This window comes from Perognathus longimembris, chromosome 16 (assembly GCF_023159225.1).
Source record: "Perognathus longimembris pacificus isolate PPM17 chromosome 16, ASM2315922v1, whole genome shotgun sequence".
NCBI classification, from domain to species: Eukaryota; Metazoa; Chordata; class Mammalia; order Rodentia; family Heteromyidae; genus Perognathus; species Perognathus longimembris.
In genome coordinates this window covers 9,857,855-9,871,385 of record NC_063176.1, presented here as the reverse complement: position 1 = coordinate 9,871,385, position 13,531 = coordinate 9,857,855, and the positions used below count along the sequence as shown (strand labels likewise).

The 13,531-nt window shown below is 34.6% G+C and overlaps 1 protein-coding gene across 5 annotated transcripts in view; it reads right to left on the bottom strand.

Annotated features, from left to right (window-relative positions):
- The window catches only part of Adgrl3 (adhesion G protein-coupled receptor L3), a 648,664-nt gene that overhangs the window by 74,485 nt on the left and 560,648 nt on the right, over positions 1-13,531 (bottom strand). For all 5 annotated transcript variants that reach the window (XM_048363857.1, XM_048363853.1, XM_048363854.1 and 2 more), the window contains one exon: positions 1,367-1,576. In XM_048363857.1, the coding sequence (XP_048219814.1) occupies positions 1,367-1,576 (210 nt within the window). The remainder of the gene's footprint in view (positions 1-1,366; positions 1,577-13,531) is intronic.

Genomic DNA, 13,531 nt, shown 5'->3' with positions numbered 1-13,531 from the left:
TTTATTTTATTTCTTTTTCTTCCCCCTCCCTTCCTTCCTCAATACAACTAAATAGGGTGCAACAAAAACTGAAGTTTGCATTTAAAGTGGTGAAAGAATCCATTTGCCACACAAAAAAGTGCCAAAATTTGGGAAGAGCTTATATGTTCTAAATTGACTTGTCATTTATTCTGCTTTCCAAATATGTCCATGGATAACTTCATTTTAGACATGATACGGATATATCATGAACCTCAAAAATAACAATCATATTTGTTAGACAAATATTCTTTTAATTATCATATTATTAACTTTATCCCAATTTCATCTCTATGAATAAAGTACTGAAAACATGTATAATGCATATATGTGCTTGTTAATTAAGACTGTGAAACAGATTTTTTTTTTTAAAAAATGGTGTCTTATTACTGGATAAAACCACGAGCAATGTAACCATTTTGAAAGACAACGTGGTGATTTTTAAAAAAATTAACATATGCCTACCATACAACTCCATAATTTTGCTCTTTAGTATTCACTTAAAGAAGTCGAAAAGGCGTGTCAGCACAAAATCTAGTGCACACATGTTTATAGTAACTCTTTATGTTTGCCAACACAGAAGCAATGGGGATGCCTTTGAATAGGTTAACGTATAAACAAATTGTGGTGGAAATACTAGTGCTGAAATGAAATGCGCTATCAAGGTACAAAAGGCCACGAAGGAAACTTACATATGCATCACTAGTAGATGACAGCCAACTTTATAAAGCTACATATAGTATATGTTCTCAAGTGTTATGACATTTTGGAAAAGGAAAACAAAATTATGGAGACTAAAAGAAAAACAAAACAAAAGTGTTTTCCATGGCTTGGAGAGAAAAGGTAAATACATATGGCATAATTGTCAGAGCTGTAAAATATGCCAGGATTTTAAAAGATCGATTATATGGTGCCGTGTATTTGTCTAAAAACGTGAGACTGTACACCCCTTGGAGTGAATCCTCGTGTAAACTGTGAACTTGGGATTTAAGTAACAATGACGTGTCAATCTAGGCCCACGACCTGTCAGAAACACAGCACTCAGAGGTCAGAGGTTCATTAATGAGGAGCTGCGCATATAAGGATGCAGGCCTAACACTGACAATCTTTCCATAACTCGAATAGCCAAAAATTTGTCTTCATAAATATATAATCACTAATCCTTTCTGAAAACAAGTCATGAAAAAAGTAAAACTGAGTCACTTCTGAAATGTACTATCAATTAAAATAAAATATACTTTCAATCTGTTGTGTTTTTGTTTTTTGTTTTTTCTCAGTTGTTCTCTTTTTCTGTAGTACTGGGAGAATGTGAGCACGTTCTTTGCACGTGTCGGCGTGGGTGGCTTACTGGTTGGTCAGTCCGATTGATCCCGATGAGGAAGAGCAGCTCGGCTACGAAGAGGCTGATGCAAAGGTTCTTGTGGATGGTGTTACGGTCACTCTGGAGGCCACGGAAGAAGCAGAAGGTGAAGATGCAAATCAGGAGACACACAAGAGACAGCAGAATGCCAACCCACGTGATCACATCCAGGAGAAGGTCGTGGACAGCGTCACTGTGCTGGGGAACACAACGAAAAGGTTTTAAGTGGCAAGGGCGGAGGAACCACTCGATACAGTCGTATGTGCTAGCTAGCTCCCCTATCCACGGCGAACAGATCACTTTCTGTGCCATAGGTAAAAGCATTTTCTGTTTTCCCTGAGGTATGAATCATTTGGGCATTCAGGGAGGATAATAGCACCAGGATGCTTCTTCAGCACATAACATTTTCAGGGATATAAATAACTGAAGTGCATTAACTGAACTGTGGATAAGCAAGCATTTCAAGGAGAAGTCATTTTGTTTCTTTAATTCTTTGATTTTTATCAACTCCTGCTGGGGACTTCTTATTCACAAAATTAAGCTGTATACTTAGGGAAGTGTTGTCACGACCGATTTTTTTTGAATGATTCAGATATTATTTTTGTATGTATCTATATAAAATATAATTCTCATGTCCTATAAATCCTTTATCTGAATTTGAAAACTGAGCTCGTAAAAGTATGCATTTTTCAAGTCCCTAGTTAATTCTATTCACATGTGTACACCATTTATTAACTGAGATCTAAAAGAATGTGGATATGTGCTGGATTTATATTCATATTGAGTGGCTTAAGGAGATAAGGAAATCTCAACCTTGAAAGGGTTTAAATTTTTAAAAAGTCTGTTATATGAAAAGTAAGTATTCTGAATCACTATCTGTAATAGCAGCATAAAAGAGAATAGAGCTGAGGAGCAAGACAAAAAGTTCATGAGCATTTCTCTATTTCATGCATCTGCTTTCAGAGGCTCTATCAAAATAGTCCTATGAGTTCCGCAGATGTTGAGTTGGTTGGTCTACTCAGCATTTTATTTCTGCTCTTGTTTTAGGATTCCTCTATGTTCACTCATTGCGAGTTTGGCTCCACCCAAGAAAGGTTTATTTGAAGCTGTAGCATTCTTATAGTACAACAGTTTGAAGTGAGCCATTATGGAAGAACAAATTTGAGAAATTGTCTGTGGCTTTCCATTCCTCTTTCCTTTCTCAGTTTCTTGAAAAGCTCTAAATATTCAACTTTCATTTCTGTTCCTTCAAATATAATCAAGATTTGAAGGCAAACTTCAGAATAATCTCACTGACTATCTCCAGGGGAGATTTTCATGCGGTAACAACAGTGAAGTGGCCTCTGTATATGAGGCAGGTTCTGATTCAGATCAGAGCACGGTGGTTCACTTCTAGGAATTTCCAAGTCAGCATAATCTTTCAAAGTGTGAAGCTGAACAAATAAAAATGTGAAAAAGGGGAGAACTTGTATACTCATGTATTTTTCAGATGAGCAGATGGATGAGTGGTTGCTTTCACCTTGAAACAAAAATGTGATTGATATATACATAACTGAAGCATAGGTCAGTTAGAAATACATCTGGGCATGGGCCACTCAAAACTGTTCTGTGAGCATTGTTGACATGTTACTACTTTTGCCTGTATCATTAAATTCAATGTCTCTATTTTTGATTCTTTCCTTAACAAATTTCATATTTTATAGATTGTTTTTTCTGGTTGTTTCTTTTTATATTAGAAAACACTTTATGTTAGATTTTGGGGATATTCAAACTGGGAAAATGGTGAACTAACTCTCTACTACTTATTTATTTAGTACTAGTTCTGAGGCTTGAACTCAGGGCTTAGCCTCCGTCCCTTAGCTTTTCTACTCATGGCTGGTACTCTACAACTTGAGCCACAGCTAAACTTCTGGATTTGAGGTAGTTAATTGGAGGTAAGAGTCTCACAGACTTTCCTGCTCAGGCTGTCTTCAAACCAAGATCTTCAGATGTCAGCCTACTGAGTAGATAGAATTACATACGTAAGCCATTTTTAAACAGCAATCAGAAGTGACCACAACTTCATCAACATTTTATTCCCTAACTTATGACAAAAGACAAATCAAGAATCAATTGACATTTGAATTTTTTCAGACCCATGCCATAAAGCAATATAGCCTACTACAAAGAACATTAGAAAATTTATAAAACTTAAAAAGAAACAAAAAGTAAAAGCAAAAATCTTAATATCTTCCTAAGAAGATGAAGGAGATGGGAAAGAAAATCTCAGAGGAGAATGACAGTCTGATTTCTTAGGCATTCAATAATTCTACACTCTCTAGAATAGAATCTTCATTCAGAAAATATCTGCTATTTAGTATTTGTTGATATGTGAAGCAACAAATATTTAGTAAGACCCAAAGAAAGCTTTGGGTTTCTCTTTTATTTTTCATCTCACCTAAACTGCTTTATCCCTGTGGTTGTATCACACAGCAAGGCAGACAGGTGATGAGGAAAAAGATAGCTGCAAAAACCATGTCTTGTAAAAGCCACTCAGACCACATGAACTAAAACATGCCAGTAAAGACATGCATATATATATATATATATATATATAATTTTTATTTTTATTTTTATTGCCAATCCTGGGGCTTGAACTCAGGGCCTGAACACTGTCTCTGGCTTCTTTGTGCTCAAGGCTAGCCCTCTACCACTTAAGCCAGTGCCACTCCTGGTTTTTTCCGTTTATGTGGTGCTGAGAAATTGAACCCAGGGCTTCATGTATGCTAGGCAAGCATTCTACCACTAGGACACATTCCCAGCCCGACGTGCATATATTTAATGAAACTAAGGCCAAAATAGAGAATGAGATTGTTTCAGGATTTAAAATAATTCATCCTATATATAAATCTCTTATATAAGTTAAACTTTATTGTCAAACACTACAAGTTACATTCGATGAAAAGACTTTTAAAATACTTTTCCACTTTTACTGAATAAATATTTCTGGATGAGATGGCTCTAGATTTGCTTTTAAATATAAGTCTATAGTTGTAGTTTTTAGGCCCTGCTTGAATAATCACTTTGTTATTAACAGAAGGACTGTAATTATCAACAATTTCTTTTACTTTCTGCATAATGTGCTATTGTAATGTTAAGCCACACATGTCAAAGCACAATAGTATGATTTTAAATTTGCTTCTTGAACCTGTTTCTTCTGAGATATTTGTAATAGCACAAAATTTTATGCACACAAATATATGGACTTTTGCTTTACTAGTAATGAATCACATGAGCATAAAACATGAGCTTGAACTGCAGGTTTCACAGAAGCCAGTAGGATTCTGAAAAGCCTATATTCTGGTGCCTGTGGCAGAACTCTGTGAAAAAAGTTCCCAGCATTTCTCTAAATCTTGGGAACTAGGTCACCAGGCACAAAAGTCACTCCACAAGCCCAAGGGAAAGCAAAAGGCTCAATGGTCTGAGGAAATGAAGATCGCCTTTTACAGAACAAGACGAATGTCACAGTTGAGGAACCCGGTAGTAGGACCAGATGATTAGATTTCTTATTTTTATAGCAGATTAACCCATATAAACTGCTAATAACTTGCAAATGTGTATCAAACAAAAATCAATTCAAATATGTTTGAATGTTCATTAGTAAAAGGAAAACAATAACAAGGATCTACAGTAACATTGATATCCAGGTACCTTATGTATTTATTTGAATTTATTCAGGAAAATCACTCCAGTTTCAAAAACATAATGAAGCACTCTAATATATTTGATATTTTTAGATTTTTCTGCAATATTTTTAAGTCACCATATTTGATAAACCAAATACAAAACTATCATAACTAAGAAAAGAAAAAAGCAATGGTAAAAAAGAAAGGGAGGATAACTACCTTACAATAGCTGAGAGTTAGTGATCAACAGTAGAGAAAGTAAAATAAAACTAGGAGTATCTCTGGTGTCGGTAAGGAAGAATTATAAAGAAGCAGACAGAAAATTTCATCTTGGGAAAACAATGGAGAGGTGGCATTGATCAAGGTGTAATGTTTTCATAAATGGAAATGTTGTACAGAAACCCTTTTGTACAATTATTATTTTTAACTATTTTTTAAAAAGGAAAGAAAATTTCATCCTGACCATTTCTGCACTGGACAAAATGTGATTAATATTATTAGTGTTTACAGCTTATTTACAACCTTCAAAACATTACATTTTATTAGTAATGATTATTTTATTTCTCATTTAATCTTTCAAGATACTGAATACCTAAATGTAGCTTACTGATAAAGAAACTGAAGTGCAAAAGTCATTTTCCCTAGCTTGTTTTCTACCGTGCAGTAACATAGGGTTTTATAGTGTGACCAATTGCTCAGTAATGTCCTAGTTTTATTACTCCATCTTTTGTCTTGATGAAGCCCTTATCACGATATTAAGCAGCCCCAATTTCAGATATCAGTGCAGAAGGTAAGAAATCATCAAACCAAGTCAGCCTAGAAAATGTGCTCAGCTCTATGTGTAGAGTTGAGTGGATGGAATAGGATTGTTACATTTTTCTCTAGTGCCTCCTGGTTTTCTACTTGAATGCTGACATAGGTTCAGAATCTATGGCCATTCAGAATCTAGGTCATTAATGGTTGCTTTATTTTGGGTGCTGAGGTACACATATGCGAATTCAGTGTGTGACCAACCTGAGCTCTATTGGATTTTTCTCAAGAATTAACTATTATGCTATGGATCAGGATTGTGTTTCTTTAATTTCTTATGGGGGATATTTTCACTATAATTTCCAGTGGTTCCAATGGTTAAAATGAGTGGTCATGTTAACAGAACTCAATGACAGCACTGAAAACGAAAGCAAAATAATGTTATTATTTCAAAACTCTACGAAGTACACAAAAAACAATGGAAGAAGATGAATGCGAACATGTTACACAGAAAAAAAAAATTGGAACAGGTATGAGAGGGAGAGAATTCTGGTCATGGTATGTGAATGCAATGGTGGAGATCGAATCTCACAGGTCTAGGATGAGATAAGCCAGAAATTATTTTAAACACAAAGAAAAAAAAATAATGTGACCACAAAAGATACCAATTCCCTGTTGAATATAGTTGGGTTTGCCACCAAGAAAGAATACTACTTATTACTAGGGTATCTATAGCTTCATATTTCTGGACACAATTGCTTCTTTTAATTTAGGGCTGCTTTAACCTACATATACTGATTATTTTCAAAAAAGAATTGTGGGCAACTGTGATAAACTGCACATTAGACTTTTCATAGTGAAGAGCTGATTTTTTTCAACTTATTAATGATCACATTTTCAATAATATAGCATGTGATGGGTTGAATCATATTAAAATAAATAATGGTGCCAGGTGCCAGTGGGTCAGCGGCTGTGCTGGTACAGTACAGCGCCTGGGTCAGCAAGGTACCAGCTACTCCAGAGGTGGGGACCTGAGGATTAGTGCCCAGAGCAAGCTTGAGCAGGAAAATCTGTGAGATTCTTTACACAAATTAAGCTTCGAAAAAAATGGAATTGGAGCTGTGGTTAAGGTAGTATGGTATTAGCCTTGAGAGAAAAAAATAGCTCAGGGTCAGTGATCACGCCATAAATTCAAGCCTACAGACAGACAGACAGACAGACAGACACACACACACACACACACACACACACACACACAAACACACAATGTCTATAGTTCTTTGTTTCGAAAACCATAGGTTAAAATCATCTTGATTATCTATAAAGTAATTACAGTTTAAAAGGAGACCTTAGCACCTTGTATAAATATAAACTAGATTTTAATTATATATCTTTATAGGTGACCATAGAAATGTTAATTTTTGAAAATTTTGAATGTCTTACAATTAAGAATAGCTTCTTAACATGTGTATATCCTATACAAGCTTACACAATAATGATTAAAAAGTAAAGTGATTTGCTATCTATATTACTGAGGTTTCATTCAATTTTGTCAACATATGTGGAGACACTTAATGAGATTTTTGACATTCCAGAAATGAAAGGAGATAGTCTCCAAAGACACATGTGTACAAGATAGCTATTGCGTAGCTGCCCATACAAAAGATCTTAAAATACTTGCTTTTTGTATATATCATATTTCCTAAGTGTGGGGGGAAATCATGTCTCTAATTGCAAAACATATAATAGATGAAAACAGAGAAAAGGATGATTGCAAAATTTATATTTATAGGATGCTTCTCAAAAATTGCTTGACCTGTAAAGAAGTTTCACAGAATTTGAGTATCTATGAATTAGTTTTCCTGAATTGTTTGATGTTCTTTATGGGTTAGCATTAAAAAATCAGACAATTACAAAAGACTTAGTTTATAATTTAATATGCGTCTAAAAATGATTCTGTAAATTGTCAGTGATGTTAAATTACTATTTCTCATTTATCTAAAAATGTAACATATTTAGAATCCAACGTCAAATTCATAAGTTTTAAGTGATGAATTTTAGATTGTTCACTTTAAATCTAATAACCCTAATAGTGGTTTAATACATACTGAAATTCAATGCCTATTGTATTTGGGAGTATTTAAAAATGGTGAATAACTTGGACATGGTCAAGCAACATGATGCACAGGATCTGATAGTTTACCAAAACGAGCCTGAATATCCAAAGTGGACATGCATACTTGGAGAGATGGAAAGTAATTCCTACAAGTCTTAAAATATGACTAAGTAAAGCAATGATGTAAAATCAGACACCTTCTGTGTGCATTTTTTCAGGAAGCTATCTAGCTTGTTGTTGAATTGAACACAAAGAATCAATGTCCTGTCGGTGCAATAAAAGCAGAACTGCAAGTCAAAGTCAATTGGATTTGGACTCCACTCGGTTTTATTTTCATAAAAAAAAAGACAAGAAGGAAAATGACATATTACCTACAGTTTACTAAAAATCTTTAGAAGTATGACATTTCCTTCCTTCATTCCTCCCTTCCTTCCTCTTTTTCTTCCTTCAATAGTTGTGCTCAGGATTGTACCCAGGGCTTGAAAGTTAAGAGCTCTACCACTGACCACATCATCAGGCCCCCCTCCTATACCTCCTTTGACAGTTATTAAAAGGATTCTATTACAGGGAATAGGTAGGATAGAAAAGACGAAGTTTAAAGGAAAACCGCAGAAATACTAAACTTGTTATCCATATGTATTTATTTTTATCATCTTACCATGTTTCTCACAGAGTCATTTCCTCTGGCACATAAGAAAAGATAAATTTATCATAGTGAGAAAGAAAAAAAATTAAAGTAGAATAAATTTGAATTAAGCTTAAAAGATATAGTAATTTCTCCATCTAGAATTTTAAAGCCAAACCACAAAGAGTGCACCCAACCAAACTACTCAGAAAATACTGATAGATTCGTTACAAAAATATTTGCTAGGTATTTATTATGTGTCAGGTACTGAATAAAAATATGGATATAAATGTATACACAGGTACATGCACACAATTCCTATTGATTTATATTATTCATTTAGTATGTTATAGTTATAGTAGTGTAGTTATAGTAGTTATAGAAGTTTCAGAAAAAAAAATAAAGTGAATAGTTTCTAGGCTTGCTTTTTCCCATTTTTTATTAATGAACTTATGATATTTTATGCAGAATAGGTATTTTTCAGTATAATAATACCAAGGACAGTTATTGTATAGATAGTAACTCAAGAAAATAGCAAATTAAAAAATGTAATCTTTGGGGATCAAGGTGTCCAGGGGTAGAGCACTTGCCTTGAAATCCTGACTCCCTGAGTGGAATTTCAGTATCAAAAATATTATTTTATATAATTAAAAGCACATAGTCTGTGAGCCTTTGTGATCGGCCAGTATGAACATCCCCCTTTGGTTTCACTGTATGACTGTCTAGAGAGCTCTTTAATTTATCATATCCCACAGTTTTGTTGTTGTTGTTGTTGTTGTTTTTTGCCATACAGTGTCCTTACTTGTAGATCCATAGACACATTCTTCTTACTGCAAATGGAGAAAAACTATACAACCTATATTGCACTGAGTCTAGCTTACTTCACTTAATATAATTTTTCCAAGTATTTCCATTTCCTTAAAAATGGTATTTTTTCTAATGGAAGAGTAGAAATCCATTGTGTATAGATAGCATATTTTCTTGAGCCATTCACCCACTGAGAGGCATCTGATTTGAATCTATATCTTGGCTATGATAAAAAAAAAATGCTGTAATAAACATGGTTGTGAAGGCCACTTCAATGTGGTGCTTGTGCTCTATTGGATAAATGCCCAGGAGTGGAATTGCTGGGTCATAAGGAGTTCGATGTTTAGTCTTTTTTTTTTTTGGCCAGTCCTGGGCCTTGGACTCAAGGCCTGAGCACTGTCCCTGGCTTCTTTTTGCTCAAGGCTAGCACTCTGCCACTTGAGCCACAGCGCCCCTTCTGGCCGTTTTCTGTATATGTGGTGCTGGGGAATCGAACCCAGGGCCTCGTGTATATGAGGCAGGCACTCTTGCCACTAGGCCATATCCCCAGCCCAGATGTTTAGTCTTTTGATAAACCTCCACACCACTTTTCAGAGTGGTCAAAAAAGTTTACATTTCCACCAGCAGTATAATAGAGTTCCTTTTTGTCCATATCAATAAATGAAAACAAGAGATTTGTTTTTATTGTGTTGTACCTACTTATGTAACTGTAACCCCTCTGTACATAACCTCTACAGTAACATGAAAACCCATTTTAAAAAATCAATAAAGTTAGATGAGATAGTTTTTTATATGAGAATTAGCCCAATATAGATCTCTAAATAGTAATGTTTAATTGTAATGATATGCAGAGCAAATTGACAGTCCCTTGAATTGTATAAAATGAGATAGTCAAAGTTTAGTTCAGTCACATTTGTTCAGATATTCTCAAAGCCTTATTTACAGTGATTATCTTAACTGCCTATCTTAGAAAGCTATATAAATAACATTAAAATTTCAGCCTAATTTTTTGAGAGTCTAGTAGTTCTCTAACTTTCTCACATTATTTACTAGTGATCTCCCTGCTGTAGAAATAGTCTTAGGGAGTTATGGCATATATTGGCAATCCTACTCGTCTGAAGCTTGAGGAAGGAAGACTATGAGACTATCAAAAATTAATACATAAAATAATATTAAAGACTTTCCTATGTGATGACCTTGAGTACTAAGTCACAAATTCCATATGGTAAGAGGTAAGCACATGCAAAACAGCCTCAGCACCATTCACTTTTGCCTTACGTGTTTCTCAAAATCACAGGTTGGGGTGGAGACTTAACATGATCATTAGATAGGTATCCCATAAAAGATTCTGCCACTATGCAGGATGGCATCAAAACTGCACCCAGCCTATTTTTCTCCACATCATTTTTCATTGTTTAAGTCTGCTTGGGATTTTCCCTCTCCAAAAACTGTCTCTTGTGTTTCAGCAAGTGAAGAAACCCTTTTTCCTGGGATACCATGGCTCTCCTTGACTATAAAATCCCACATTGTTTGTAAGAAAACAGCATACTTTCAAATAATTAAAAATTGCCAATCTATGTTACAAATATTATTGTGAAAACCAATTCTTTCAAAAAACCTAGGAAGGGCTGGGAATATGGCCTAGTGGTAAAGTGCTCGCCTCATACACATGAAGGCCTGGGTTCGATTCCTCAGCACCACATATATAGAAAAGAGCCGGAAGTGGCGCTGTGGCTCAAGTGGCAGAGTGCTAGCCTTGAGCAAAAAGAAGCCAGGGACAGTGCTCAGGCCCTGAGTTCAAGCCCAGGACTGGCAAAAAAATTTTAAAAAATTAAAAATAAAAAAACCTAAGAATAATGATTGACTGTAAACTATTTTTAAATGTTTTTGGATCAAGACAATCATCAAGATAATAAAATTGTGCATTCTCTCCTACCATTTACTTTTTATGGAATCAGGTGTAGACGCTCAAGACTATAATCCTTACTACTTGGAAAGCAAGGAGCACATGTTTGAGGTCAGCTAGGGTGAAGTTCCCACGGCTTCATCTCAACAAATGGCTGGGCAAAGTGGCATGCACCTGTTATCCCAGCTATGAGGAAAACATGATTCTGGGCACAGTGGTGAACACTTCTCATCCTTAGAAAAAAAGGGAAACATAAGTTGGAAGCTTGTATTCCAGGTGAGACATAGGCACAAAGCTAGACCTTAGCTCAAAAATAATCAATGGAAAAGAGGATGCGCAGTTGTAGAATGTCTGCTTAGCAGTAACTGGACCTTGAGTTCATTCCCCACTATGAGCAAACAACCAAAGCGATTATATTGGTTTTCCCTTTAAATAAGAACAGAGGATAATTATATGTTTGTTATGATTTTAAATCCCTACTTTCGCTTTTATCACACAATATATAAATATTAAGATATAAAGTGAAGAAAATTAATTATGACTATACTAAGAATGAATTGCACTAAAATTATAATGTCTAAAATTCTGAAGTGATTTTGAACCAATATGTGCCAGCTCGTGGACTAAAAAGTAATTGAGATTGAGGTAAGAGCATATTGAGGTGAGTTTTGTTTGTTTCAAAGACAGTCACAAAACTAAAGAAAGTAAAATCTTTTAAATCAATTTAAACAATCAGAAGTGACGAGACACATTATTACAGTTATTACTACTATAATGTATTATAATATGATGTTGATATTTGAGAATTACATTCACAGTAAAGAAGAGAGCTAGCAAACTATTTTCTAAAACATTTGACTGTTGCGCTACAAAATAACAGTGGCAATGTTCATTATGTTACTGTGAAACTGGTTACATTTTGTTATCCCCTTCTCAACTTTTAGTAATCACTGTTCTATAATCAGATTGACTTTTATTTTTTGTCAATGTAATCGAAAGGGTTTTAAATACCATCTCTGTTTAGTATCACCTAAACTTCCAAAATGGGTACTTTGATGTTTAAAAGAGAAGACAATCAAATGTTTCCTTAGACATTCAAAGTCAGAGAATCAGTAGTTAAGCAGCTGTGATGCCACCTTGGGCTTTATGGTAGCAATTCTGGAAAGTTACAAGTACACAAGTCAGACTCTGGATGTAAGCATAATTGAGTATTTAGATACAACTACTCACAGCAGTTGCTTTTGTGGTATCTAATCAAATCACAAGAACAAAATCCTTACAGCCTCAGCATTATCTGTTTTAACCATTTGAAAACAATGGACACTGAGCCAACAAGACAACCATTAGATAATTTACAAAGGCCATATTATGTTCATCTTAATGAAACCTGTCTACTCCATCAGGTCTCCTGTCTTCTTGCAAACAAGAACAAAACACAATCTGTAGTAGGATTCTAACCCCATCTAGAGAGGAAAAATAGCTTTCAAGCCCATAAGTGATACAAGAGCAAGGGAACAAAGTGTTTTGAAAACCCATGAAAAGAAAGGTAAATTTTACTGTGTTGTATGTGCCAAGCACAGTCTCAAAGGACTTCTTATGTTTTTCCTTCCATTTTCCTTACTTTTCTTTCTTTAAATGGTTTTTATCAGCCTATAGAATAATGCAAAATGTTTCGTTGTGATAATTCCATATACACATACAGTTTAGTTTGAATCTTTACATCTGAACAGCTGCAGAGATTTCTGAAAACAGCAACATTTGTAAAAATGTAAAAACAATAATTTCCATATAAGAACCAAGAAGCAGGGAGTATCATTAATCTATTAAATATATGAATGGATGAGAACATGAAAAGGAGGCTATAAGATTGTTTTATGTTTGACTTTTTGCTAAAAACTTCAACTATTTTCAAATTGGCATTTACTTACATTTTCATGCATTACAATGTTTTACATCCAAAATAAGGCTTAGATTGGCTTTCATGACATCAACAGTCAAGTGTTGTTTTTTTTCTACAAAAATCTTAATTTTAGCTGGAAGCAGTATCTCATGCCCATAATCCTAGGTAATTATGAAGTAAAAATTGGGTAGATTGTAGTTTGAAGTCAAAAGTTCTCAAGACTCTCCCATTTCAACCAGTAAGGAACTAAGAAATGTATGCACAATGTTACATATGAAACTGTAACCCTTCTGTATATCATTTTGACAAAAAAGAAATGAATAAATTAAAAAAAAAGAACTGTGCAAGAAGCCTAAGTAAGAGAATGGAGCCTATGCCAATCTG